We start from the raw sequence: 13,547 nt of genomic DNA on the forward strand, positions 1-13,547 counted from the left end.
GGCATGAATGAACCTCCCTCCTCCAATCAGCGGCCGCCCCGCCGGCGGGCTGCACGCGGGCTCCCCCCCTCCTCACCCCAATCCCTCCCCTCCGAGCTCCTCCGCCGGCCAATCCGCCAGCAGCGGCCTCCCGCCGCCGGCCAATGGCGGAGGGGAGCGCGGGGCGGCGGGAGGCGCCCTATGGCGGAGCGGCGCGGGCCGGCGGCGGCGGGCGGGAGGGCCAATGGGGTTCGGGGGCGGGGCCGGCGCGCGGCGCCCCGGCGCGCGGCTCTAAAGCGCGGCGCGGCGAGGGGCAGCGCAGACGGGCATGGCCGCCACCGCGCAATACCTACCGCGCTCCGCCGCGCTCATGCACCCCGACGGGGACCGGCTGCACCAGGGCACCACGTACCGCGAGGTGCAGAAGATGATGCACCACGAGTACCTGCAGGGGCTGGCCCCCGCTGCCGGGCACGCCGTCGGGCTGGCGCATCACCAGTGGCTGCCCAGCGCCGGCACGGACTGGGGTAGCGGTGGAGGTGGCGGCGGCGGCGCGCATCTCCCGCCCGCCGAGCACGCCAAGGGTGGCCCGCCGGGGCCCCGCGAGGAGCTGTCCGCCGCCGCCTTCCACCACCGCCCGCACTTGGTGCACCAGCCGGCGGCGGGCGGCGCGGCGGGCGGCTGGGCGCAGGGCGGCGCGCATCACCTGCCGCCCATGTCGCCGCCGTCGGGGCAGCCGCTGCTCTACGCGCAGCCTTACGCGGGTCTCAACGGGATGCTGGGCCCGCCGGCGCCCGCGCTGCACCACGGGCTGCGCGACCCGCTGGGAGCCGAGGAGGCGGGAGCGCACGAACTGGCGGCCTCGCCGCCGCCGCCGCTGGGGCCGCCTGAACCGCCGGACGAGGACGCGCCCAGCTCGGATGACCTGGAGCAGTTCGCCAAGCAGTTCAAGCAGCGGCGGATCAAGCTGGGCTTCACCCAGGCCGACGTGGGGCTGGCGCTGGGCACCCTCTACGGGAACGTCTTCTCGCAGACGACCATCTGCCGGTTCGAGGCGCTGCAGCTGAGCTTCAAGAACATGTGCAAGCTGAAGCCGCTGCTCAACAAGTGGCTGGAGGAGACGGACTCCAGCACGGGCAGCCCCACCAACCTGGACAAGATCGCGGCGCAGGGCCGGAAGCGCAAGAAGCGCACCTCCATCGAGGTGGGCGTCAAGGGCGCCCTGGAGAACCACTTCCTCAAGTGCCCCAAGCCCTCGGCGCATGAGATCACCTCCCTGGCGGACTCCCTGCAGCTGGAGAAGGAGGTGGTGCGGGTCTGGTTCTGCAACCGGCGGCAGAAGGAGAAGCGAATGACGCCGGCCGGGGCCCCGCATCCCCCCATGGAGGACGTTTACGCACAGGCGGACACGTCGCCGCTGCACCACGCGCTGCCCGGCGCCGTGCAGTGACTGACCGGCCCCGCGGCACCGGCCCCGGCGGAGCGGCCGCGGGCGTCGCGCGTTAATTTATTCCTCAGACTGGCCCGGCCGCTCCGCGCCCGCTCCGCGCCCCGCTCCGCGCCCGTTCGCCGGTCGCGCCGGAGCCGCCGCGGCCGCAGCAGCAGTAGCCAAAGGTTTGCGATCTCTAATTTATTCCCTGCGCCCCCGAACCGGCCCGGGCTCGCCCGGAGGACGCTTCGGTACCGTTTCCCGGCCCGTTTCTATTTATTTTCTAACCGTGCGCGGAGCTCTCTCCCTCCCGTTGGTGGGTTCGGTCCGGTCCATCCCCTTGGGTTTCGGTTTTCGTTTGTATCTTTATTGCAAAACCAATGTAGACTGCGAGGGTACGTTTCTATTTATGTTATAGTAAATATTTTATTACTTACATAAACCATTTACCCAGGAACCGGTCTCGTGTCGTCTTTGCGGGCGCCCAACCGGGGCCGGGGCTCCGTTCCCGGGGCCCCTCTTGGAGCCCTCCCCTCCCCTCGGGAGGGCTCCCTCTTAGCCCGGCGGCGTTTCCCGTCCCCCCTCCCCGGTAACGGCGCTTCAGCGGGACTTCCCCGTTGTCTTGTGTTCCGTCCGCACAGGCACGGACGGCCAAAACCCAGCCTCGGAACTCGGGAGCAGCCCTGGAGCGCGGTGGTTGTGGTTTTACGGTGTTTTACCGATCTTTACCGTAACTTTTTGCAGTCTGCGGTGCGAGCAGAAAACGTTCGAAACGCAACTTCCCTCCCGCTTATCGCCCGAGTAACAGATGTGCGTTAGTATAGCTGAGAAAATTCCTTCTTTCTTTCCAGTCGAACAACTCTCCGCTTTTCCGATCTCCCCGGTTTTTCCCTTCCAGGGTTTCCTGCCCTGATACTTTGTGCTTACACCAAGGAGAGGCTGAATATTTACTTCCTGCGTTCTCTGTTTCTACAAGAACCACTTTGCAGCTCTGCTTTAAACCTCTTCCCTTTCAGCAGATGTCAAGAAAAGTCGCATGTGAGGACCGCGGTTGCCTTTGCAGGTCCTTTGGTTGCCGCGGTGTTTTGTCTGTTGGGAGAACTTTTGCAACTTGTGCCTGTGCGGAGCTCTTGCACTGATGAAACAGTCAAAATCCCGTCGTAAAGCACCAAATTCTTCCTTTTTATTTGGTAGAGAACTTAATGTATTTGAACATCCGGCACTTGGCAGTTTCCCTACTTGCCTCTTGATACAAACGATACACTGTGAAAAGAGCAGGTTGGAAAGGGGTTTTCTGGTGGTAGCAGTTCATCTGCACGGGAACTTGGGTAGAATTATTTTTTAATACATTTGATATGTTAAAAATTTATCGCTAAAACTGACCCTTGAAAATTTACACCTCAAAATTCTTTGCTGCGTTTTGATTTTGTTGCATTTAGTGCCTTTGGGGGGGTGTATAATAATTGTCTGATTTAACTCTGCATTTGCAATAGATAAGGTTATAAATTATTGCATTCTCGATGCCTCTTAAAACGTAGCTGCTCTACACCAGCTGATACAAAATGATTCAGTTACTCAAAATTCTGCTAAACTGATCTTTGAGGTTTTAAAATAAAGTCACTTTGAGCAGTTATTTCTTTAAATACTATGTTTGATGCTCATAAGTATGAAGAGAAATGGTTTGCATTTGGTACAAGTAAACCACCAAATGCTGTGGTTTAGTGCATTAATAACTTTCCTTGGCATGCAGAGCATAATAAGGAATCTCACTTAAAGGACTCAATGTGCATTGTGTGTTTTGTCAGCTTTTGTTCCAGACTTAGAGTCCTTTTTTTTGTAATGAGGCTGGGTTTTATAGAAAAGCTCAGAATTGGAGCTGGTGTCGAGATGCTGAATCCAGAAGTTTGGCTGTATTTACTGGATATTTCCTCATTTCTAAATAGCTGAACGGCTGCAGTAGCTGAGGTGATACCCTCCAGTAAAGGAGCGTGAGGATTCAAGGTTTGAGTCAATGTGTTATGAAAGCATTTAAATTCATTTCCAACTCTGAAAACCTTTCCTGAGCTGGGCTTTTGTGTGCTTCACACGCATGTTGTGTTCGATGCTTGGAAATGCTGCAACTCTGCAGCCGGTGCTTAGGAATTTCTGTGTGGTAGCCAGGCTTCGAGGGAAGCAGAAACCAAATCAGAAATGAACAAAAGAGGGTTTGTTTTGTATTTTTTAGAGAAACAAACTCTCCTTTGCATTGAGCTTTTCTGTAGCTCTTCATTCTGAACCAGCCCGGCTGGCAAACAGGATTTATATTGATACTTAGAAGGGAAGGGTCAGTGCTCACATTGCATTCTTGTAATGGATGAGATATGCAGTGAGTGCTGGGGAGGACGAGCACCCTTGGGTTGTTGGGTTTGTCAGATTGGATAAGGTGCTGGCAGCCCCGCTGCATTAGCTCCTTCATGCTGTTGAGCAGCAGAAATAAAATACACTTTATATATGTTATTCCTGCAGCGCCGCAGTGCTCAGCCATTCTAAAAACCAAATGCCCCAAAGGTTTGCCTCTCCTAGAATAAGTTGTTAGTTTTCTTGGTCAAGGATTAAATAGCAATTACTGGAGGAAGACTGTTTTATTTCTTTTGGTGGTGGTTGCTTCTCACTGAAGTATGAGCTCATACTGCTATACCAGGAGTAAAGCACACGAAGGCAGGACTGTGATGTCGATGCATTGAAGAAAAGCAGATGTGCAAATAGTTATTTAACAATATGCAAAGTAAATAGTAGGATGTGCAATGTAGGAACTGTAGATAAAGGAGTTATGAGAGATATTAGAAGGGTTTAGGTCTGTGCTGCTGTGAAATCCTTCCTTGTAACCCAAGGGCAGAGGGACTGTGGGAGCTCTCTGCTCTTGGGCACTGCTTGGCCCCATCAGATGCTCTTCAGAGCAGCATCGTTGATGTGCAGCATCATTTTTGCACTTGCGTTTGGGCCGGTGGCAACCCACTTGCCTTGCCCATGCCGGGCTCTATGCACGGTCCAAAAGAGGTGGGTGCAGTTGGAATCAAACCTTGGATGGGTGAGGAGAGGTGAGGTGGTGGCCGAGGGGTCTCTGCCCAGCTGGAGCAGTTGGCATTGAGCAAACCCAGCCCTGAGGTGAGCTCAGCCCTTCCCTTGTGCCCACAGAGGGGCACAGGCTGTGCGGTGCCTCCTTCCCGGAGCCGAGCAGCCTGCCTGGGCTCAGGAGGGAGCTGAGCTTCCCAGATGCTGCTGGCTTATACATTGGTGAGCAGCGCTTTAGGAAATTGCTGCTTTCTGCCATGTTCAGCCAATATTCAGCAGGGGATCACTTACCTTTCTTCTCTCTTTTATGTTTCAAAAGCAGGACAGTCGCTGCTCAGCTTTCCCGTGTGCTTGGGAAAAGGTTGTGGCGTTCCAGTGTCCAACTTTCTTTCCCGGTTTCTTGTCTTAGACTATTGTTGCTGCCACTTGCCAGAGCAGGGAGCGCTCGCTCTGTGACAAGTGCAGAAGTGGCTGCGGCGCAGCAGCTCGCCTCGCTGGGCACAGTCACACGTAATTATTGATGCTTTATTCATCTTGCACTTTCAACAGAATCCAGTCTCTTCTGCTCACTGCCATCCACCCGGAGCCTGATCCCAGCGCAGTGCCGCAATGCAAACTGGCCCCTCACAGCCAAAGCAGCAGTGGAACCGCTCATCTCTTTTCATGTCAATTTGGAGCATCAGCGTTAACACCTTGGATTCTCCTTCCTAACTCTACCCGTCCCTGCTTGCTCTCTCTCCCACAAGGAGAGATCTCGGCACCCTCTGGTTGAGTATCTATTTTAATTCTGTGCTAATGTTGTTTGCATATACTGTGATTTTTATACTAATGCGGCTGCTGTTTGGTTGGAGCCGGATCAGCGCCAGGAAAACTCAGTGTTGTTATTTCACAGGTATTGGAAACAGGCTTGGGTCGTTCCCCCAGAAGTTCACAATTGTGGAATTGCTTCTCCTTTGCTGCTTTGTGTTGTTTCTTACGATGGGGTTGGTGAAAATTAGCACATCCCAGCCAGCAAACTCCAGGCTGGTGCCTGTAGCTTGTCGCATGTGTTCAGGACAGGAGTGTGGTGGCTCCTGCCAGGGGGATGCATCCGGGCAGAGCAGCCTCAGGCAGGGGCAGGAGCAAGCTGCAATGAGCTGAGGGCTTGTTTGGTTTTGTTTTAAAATGCTAAATGTCCATAGACAAAAGTGTCTGGTCTCACTAAGATGAACATTGCTGCTTAGAGAACCTGGCCCAGCAGACCCTCCTGCAATGGGCACCTCCGAAGAACAGGATTTTTCTGTGCTTAAATCAGTGAATAGGATGTGGGCTCTGCTCAGCATCGTTCCTCTGCTTCACGTGTACGTGTGTCTATAGGAAACACACAGAGAAGGAGCTCATTAAGTCTTCCATGTGAGCTCCTGCTGCGCTTTGCCGAGCTGATTTATGGGCATTCAGCATCTCTCCCACTTGGTATTTGGTGGCGAGTGTAACTGTGTGTGTGTGTGCACGGCTCTCACCTGCAGCCAACTGCCCTTGAACCAGTGTTTTCCTTCTTCATTCATGTAAACTCTACCCATGGAAGTTCTCCCTGGTTTCAACTGCAACTAGTGAGACCCGGCTTCTCCATGTAACCCACCGCGCCGTGCATGGGAATGACAAGGCAGCGTTAAAGCATATGGTACTGTACAGCAGATACAATGTGCATGTTGGATCAGACCTCATGAATATTTCATATTCCGTGATAGTACATTATTTTTGGTGTTGGTCAAAATGAGCGTTCTTTCTTGTAAGCCTGGGAAAGGTGGTTTAGTTACATGGGTGCTGTGGCTCATCCACTGCTGAGGGCACTTGCTGCAGAGGAGAATGGTGTCCATGCCAAACTCAAGATGTATTTTTATTGATTTTCCTCCTTACTACCTTTCTTTTGGAGCATTCTGCCTGATAAAGGCATCTGTGCAACACCTCCAGCAGCAAGGTCATGTTTCCTCATGGACACGTTGACTTCTTGCAGCTCCACAGGGGCAATCCCTTTTGATTGCTTTGCCAGATTATGGACAACAGTCACCACAGCCAAAGAATAGTATTCCATGATGTTTCCAAGCTGGATTTTCTGCCAATGTATGTAAGAAAGGCGGATGGTGAGCTGAAGCTGCTCGGCTCCCTGTCCTGGGAGCTGTACCCATAACAGCTGAGGGCCTTGAAAGGCACCTCACTATGGGATCGATAGGAAAAATACCTTCTTAGGAAGCTCTTCCCTGAGAGGGTGCTGAGGCGCTGGCACAGGGTGCCCAGAGAAGCTGTGGCTGCCCCATCCCTGGCAGTGTTCAAGGCCAGGTTGGACACAGGGGCTTGGAGCAACCTGCTCTAGGGGAAGGTGTCCCTGCCCAGGGCAGGGGGTTGGAAGTGGATGAGCTTCAAGGTCCCTTCAACCCAAACCAGTCCATGATAGAAGGGATGGGAAAGCCAATGGGTGTTTTTTCATTTCACTGTAGAGATTTTCTTTTTTTTCCCCTGTGGAATTTTGTTCTGTGGTTTTTCATTGCCTGGAGCTCAGTGTATAAATGCCTCTCACTCACCCTAGAGGCTGCGCAGCTCAGAGATTATGCTGGATCTTAACTCTGTAGCCAGCCAAACTCTGGGAAGTTAATTTGATGTACGTGTTTGCATCTTTTGCAGTCATTGGTTTGAAGGAGTCAGGCCATTACATCAGATGTCTTCATGTATTTTTTTAAATGTATAATTAGTTTTAAATTGGAGAGAGGTTTTTTCAGTCATGTCAAGTGATGAATAATATATTTTTATATTATTTTCTAATATATTCTTTTCAAATAAACCAACAGCAGTTTGGGCAGTGAGAGCGCTGCGCTACAGAAGGGTGCTTATCAGGTTTGCTACAATGGCACTTTGCTCTAAAACAGTATTGGAGCGCCTGGATTTTACTCCTAGATCTGTTAAATTCCTTGAGGACTATGAGGAATGTTTTGGGGTGGTTTTTTCTTCTCCCACTGTTTTTGCTTCTCATGAAGTGATGCAGTAAATCTTTCCTTAAGTCGCAAGGGTGAATTTCCATGGATTGCTGCGAGGACCTCAGCAAAAGGAGCTGTATCAGTATGAGATGCTCCCTGGCTGGTGGGTGCGAATGGAGAGGGTTTGCTCACAGATTACTCCAGCGGAATGAGCATTTCCATGTGCTGGATTCCGGGTGCGCTGTGGGCAGAGCTGTACTGCAGGGACACAAGAGCTGCCGTTTTCCCCCCTCCTCTCTGTATGGATATACCCATTTCAGTCTCCATATGGGTGTTTTCCTGGTCTGGGCAGTGTTGCTGACCCTGCTGCCCTGGGGCTGTGAGAGCAGCACAGGTTTGCTGTGTGCTCTGAGGATAAGGGCTGTGGAAGAGCATCACCCGCTGCTGACGGGGTCTCCATCAGCACAGGAGCCCTATGGAGCTCCGGCTCCATTGCAAGCGCAGCCAAGCAGCAGCTCCCCATCCCAGCAGACTCACATCAGCACAGGGTTGTACTTACATTGCCTGTGGTGTGTATCTGGCAGAGCTGTCTGGAGGAGCACCGAGTGCCTGGTGGCTGCCCTCACCCCCTGCCCTCTCCCAGCCAGGTGGGAATTTCTCCAGGACCAAGGGCTGTGTCCCTTCTGCAGAGCTCAGTGACAGGAGCAGGCAGGCACTTAGTGCTCAGAACAGATTTAGTCACACCTTTTGCTCACGCCTTGGCACAGTCTCAGGTGTTGGAGCGTGATTTAGAAGCAAAGGCATGAAAACTGTTGCTAAACCTGACCTCACATGTTGTGTCCCTTGTCATCCCCCCATGAGACTCTCCTGAATGAGGGCAGAGACTCACAGGATCCTCTCGAGCAGTGGGTTCAGGGGTTTGATCCGCTGTGCCCCAGCCCCTGCGGCAGCGAGGGAGGAGCCTGATGGGTCTGTGGACACCGTCCCAGGGAAGAGCTTCTGCCTCAGAGCTCATCTCAATCTCCCCTCTGGCAGGTTAAAGCCATTCCCCTTGTCCTGTCCCTACAGCCCTTTGCCCAAAGCCCCTCTCCAGGTTTCCTGGAGCCCCTTTAGGCTCTGGAGCTGCTCTAAGGTCTCCCCTTCAGGAGCCTTCTCTTCTCCAGGCTGCCCCAGCCCAGCTCTCTCAGCCTGGCTCCAGAGCAGAGCTGCTCCAGCCCTCGCAGCAGCTCCGGGGCCTCCTCTGGCCTCGCTCCAACAGCTCCCCATCTCTCTTCTGCTGTTGCCCCAGAGCTGGATCAGGACTGCAGGGGGGGTCTCCCCAGAGCACAGCAGAGGAGCAGGATCCCCTCCCTTGACTTGCTGCTCACGCTCTGGGGGTGCAGCCCAGCACACAGCTGCCTGCCCGCATCTGCCCTGGGCAGGGTCTGGCTGTGCCCCCCAGGGAAGGGGTTCCCTCTCCAGCCCTGGCTGTGGGGAACAGGAGCAGCATCACAAGCTGGCTCAGCCTTGCTGGTGTTGGAGGACAGGCACAGGTCAGCGTCATTAAGAGGGAGAGTATTGAATTGATACCTGGAGTGTTTGATATTCTGCTTAGTGGAACACTTGTTATGTCTTTAATTGCTATTTCTAAAAGCACCATGGGATGGGAAGCAAAAGGCAGAAATAAATAGCAAGGGGTGATCAATTGGGCATGAAACCCTTGTTATTGATCACCTTTAACCTCTGCTTAAACTAATGACAGAGCTACCATTTAACTGTCCCCAGGCACAAAGCGCATCAATTGTACAAGTGCCACATAAATCATGGTGGGCTGCAGTGCATTGCCGAGTGGCTGGGAGCCAGCCTGCCCTGCAGGGAGGGTGAGGGTCCTCGCTGGAGCTTCAGAGGGGCACTGGCCTGTGCTGTGCCACTGGAGCATCCTAAACCAGTTTTCTCAGGTAAGCTGCTGCTTCATGAACTGATATTTAACACAAAAAGGCTCCCGAGAGCAAAGCCACGTCACAACACTGAATGTAGTGCAGGGCTGCAGAAGTGACAGCATTTCCCCTGCCTGCCTCTGTCCCCAAAGAGCTAAGAAAAGATTTATGCTATTAAAGATCCCCTTGATGCCTGCTCCTGACCTCCAGGTACAACCACTGCGGGATGATGACTGAAGCATGGTGAGTTTGCAAGAGGAAGGACTGGTGGGACTGAGGCGAAATAATGGTCCCATATCTTACTGGAAGCGGCAGAGTTTGAGGAGGGAGTGACATTGCTAGGCACAGAAAAGATCCCCTTTTCCTATGTGCCTTCAATTAGCTTCCTGGGTTGCCAGCTGTGCTGGAATTGCCCTTTCTGTTGGGTATAGGAGGTGTGGAGGGAGAAATAAAGCTGTACAACTGGCAGCACAGCCCTCCCGGATAACAACAATAATATTCATTAACATTCAATCTACAGATTATCCCTTGCAACCCCAGCCTGGAGATGTGCCAGGTCTCAACACAAAACGATGCTGTCTGTTAGGTTTGCAGCATGGAAGCATTTCCAAGGCTGGGTCTGACATATGGCAGCACCGAGCTGTCAGCAGGACGTCCTGCCATGGTCGGGGTGAGGGGATGCACCCTGCCTGGTGAAGGGAATGTCTGTGTGTCATTAAAGCAGGGTATCTGCTCTGCAAATTCAGTTCTCCAAAGAATCCAAAATTTCCTTGATGTTCCCTACTCCTTAGTTTCGGTGGGCTTTGTCGTCAGCTTTCAATAAGCTGCTTGTTTCCAGAGCTGTTTGGTAACCATTCACACTGAGCCCCAGGTAGGGGAGGTGAGGAAAAAACCTCAGCAATTTGGAAGAGTCTCATTGAGCAGCATGTCTCTCTGTTCATTCCTCTTGGGAAGTAATCTCAGGATTACTCCTGTCTTCACGGGGAGGAGGAAAAGGTCCTTTCTTGTCTACTGTTAAATGGGCTGTCCGCAGCATGATGCTGAGCACATAACACTGCCTGTGCCTGGCACTGCTGTGCACATCCCTGGAGGACTCCCTTAGGAGCCCCTGGATTAATACATGCTTTGCCTTTGTGCTGCCATTTGGAAGGTTTCTACTGAAACCTTAAAAATTATTTGGGTGTCCTCATCCATCAGCTATTGGAAACATTATTGATAATACGATAATTCCTCCTTCGGTCCCTCTGTTTCCCTTTTTCTCTGCTGCAGATGCTGTAATTTGTCACTGCTGTCCCCCTGGAACGTGGAGAGATTGGAATCTGCCCAGGTGCAGCACGGGAGCGTTGCAAATGCAGCACAGGGAAGCATCCTGCATCTCTTGGACCACCACATACAGCTAGGGCTGCAGAAGGCTTGTCCACAGCAGAGGGACAGTCCGATACAGCCCTGGGGAGATGGAGCAGCCCCGCGTGTACTCAAGCCCTTCCCTGGCCAGGCTGGGGCTCAGGTTGGTCAACAATTGATGCAGAAAGTGCTGCTGCTCCTCTTCTGGTCAGTGGAGGAATAAGCCATAGGTGTCATTAGCTTTAAGCTGGTAGTTAGCTTTCACTCTGTAGGAGCTTCCAAGGCCTGGGAATCTCGGAGCAGAGGGACAGCGAGTGCTATCCTGCAGAGCCCCCCACTAAGCCCTGCTCCTTGTGCAGTGCTTGGGGAGGATTTGCCCCCGATATGGGCTATGGGGGACATCAGTGGCTGTGATCCCCTCGCAGGGAGCGGCTGCTGGTCTCCGCACACAATAACATCTCCTTCCATGTGAGCACAGAGGGGCAGAGCTCCCCGCTGACAGCAGCTGCACAGGGAGCTTGGCATGGATTTGCATAGATGAAATGATTTCTCCTGCCATTCATTCAGGCTTTCTGTCTGCCGGCTTCCCTGCTCCTCTGTGGAATCCGGGGTCCACACAGGGAGCATTCAGCTGGCCGCGGGCTCTTTGCTGCGCGTTGCTTCGCACAGATGTCCCCGAGCAATGCCATGAATTGTTGCTCTATAGTCACTAAGCTGTTTGGGAAAACATTTCAGATAACTGTCCTACGCATTGGGGTGACTGAATTAATGGCATTTGAATGGTCAAAAAGATAGTGTGAATTGGAAACAATGCTGTCCCTGTAATGGGCGGCAGGAGAATTCCAGCTGGTATTTTCATTGTCAATGAGCAAACCCAGGGTGCTGTGCAGCCCTGGTACCTTGGAAGGGGCTGGAGAAATGCACAAACCAGCCTGTCACTTCCCCTTCTGAACTTTTCAAATGCCAGGGAAGGAATGTTTTGCAAATTGCCTTGTAGAGCTCCACAAGTGAGACACTGGGAAGGGGGAGGATCGTGGTCGTGGCTGCTCAGGTGTGTACTGCCTGAGCTGTGCAGTGCCATGAGCTTTGATTTACACTGAGTCCAGGAGCTCCTCCACCCTTGGGTGCCAAGGTAGCACTTCTGAGGATGCCCATGAAGGTGGGAGCAAACTCTGCAGATATTGCCCATTCTCACACTCCTCCCTGCATGTTCCCAATCGACCCTTGCTGGAGTTAAGGTACAGGGGAGTGGGGAGACTGTGGCTGGTGGGGAGGGAGAAGAGGGAGAATGGCGTGTGCTGGCAGGACTCTGTGGAGAGCTGAGGTGCACCTTCACAACTGCCATGGTGGAGCCTTCCCCTGCAGCTACCTCAGAAATAGCACATTGACCACAAGCATAGAACCACAGACTGGTTTGGGCTGAAGGGACCTTAAAGCTCACCCAGTTCCAACCCCCTGCCACGGGCAGGGACACCTTCCACTAGAGCAGGTTGCTCCAAGCCCCTGTGTCCAAGCTGGCCTTGAACACTGCCAGGGATGGGGCAGCCACAGCTTCTCTGGGCACCCTGTGCCAGTGCTGTTGTGCTGCTGGGGATGCAGCCCAGGATACGGGTGGCTGCCACAGTGTGACAGGAGGAGGGCTGAGCCCACCTGAGCTCCGAGGAGGGTGCTTGGCGGGCAGGAGAGCTTTGTTGCATCTGGGCTTGGCAGAGCACAACAATCCCAGCCATATATCATCGGGAAGAACATGCGCTTGGGTAACACATTAGAATAATACATTATTAGAGCACTGTTGCTATGGTGATGTATTAGGGCAATATATCATTAGATACCTTCCATTGATGATGTATTACTCCAAACGTGGCTCCTGCCAGCACCAGCACAAGGGCCACAGGGGAAGTCCTGTCTTCTTGCAGAAACTCTACCCTTTCCCTAAGGAAAATAATCCATGTGTAATGGCTTCATTAAGGGGATGTGGGGCAGGGGCTGGCCTGGGGCACTTCTTCCACTCTCCCAAGGCTCTATACGGTGAGGCTGTTGGGATGCTGCACTGATGCTCTTCCTCTTGGCCCTGGGGGATCCTGGCCCAACCTGGCATGAACCTGAAAAGTTGAGTCCAGGAGAGGCTTCAGCCAGCCAGGTCCTCAGGCACTCCCGTGGTCCCTGCAGGGTTGCAGACCTTTTTCAGCTCACCAGGCTAAATAAATTGCTTTGGCGACAAAGGCTCCAGAGAGCAGAGTGGGAAAGCAGGTTGCTTTCACTGCGAAGTATGCAGTGTGCATGAGCTGTAATCTGGTTTTAATTAGCGGAGAAGAAAGTAGCAGAGTTAATGAAATATGCACCACCTTTTGCAGGGATGTCAGCCTGAAAACATGCAACCAAATCAGAAAGACAAGTGCAAGGTGAGCCACGGCTGACCATGCCTGGGCAGTCGCATCGTGACCTGAGTGCTAGGAGAGATTCCCCAGCCCCTGTGGTGTCCCACAGTGAGGCTCACTGCAAAGCAGCAGTTTGTGGAGCACGGCACTTGCTGTGATTTGGTGTGGAGATGCCCCAACTGCAGCCCAAATCAGTGCTGGGTGTCAGGGGCACCCAGGGGCTGTTCAAGTGGCTGCTGAGGAGGTGCTGACCTCCCTATCCCTGCAAAGTGAAGGCTGCTGCTGAGGCTGTGCAGGTGCCTGTTCATTCCCTCCCCATCTTTCCCCCATCCCTGGAGGGACCCCAGTGTCTGTCCCCCTTCCCTCATAGGGGACAGTTGTGGTAGGGCTGCTCTTGGATGTCCCCCTCTCTGGCACTGATTGAGAGCTCACGCACAAGCCGGGGTGCAGCCGCTCGCACATACCAGCTCCTGGGCTCTGTTCCCAGCAGTGTGGGCTAGTG

General features: G+C 53.5%; 1 protein-coding gene across 1 annotated transcript; it reads left to right on the forward strand.

Annotated features, from left to right (window-relative positions):
* The first annotated feature begins 307 nt into the window (after nt 1-307).
* Nucleotides 308-1,431, forward strand: POU3F1 (POU class 3 homeobox 1). Its single transcript, XM_030504479.1, has one exon. It carries the CDS (start codon nt 308-310, stop codon nt 1,427-1,429), a length of 1,122 nt encoding a protein of 373 aa, XP_030360339.1. The 3' UTR covers nt 1,430-1,431.
* Nucleotides 1,432-13,547: the final 12,116 nt, after the last annotated feature.

The sequence above is a fragment of the Strigops habroptila genome, chromosome 12 (genome assembly GCF_004027225.2).
Source record: "Strigops habroptila isolate Jane chromosome 12, bStrHab1.2.pri, whole genome shotgun sequence".
NCBI lineage: Eukaryota > Metazoa > Chordata > Aves > Psittaciformes > Psittacidae > Strigops > Strigops habroptila.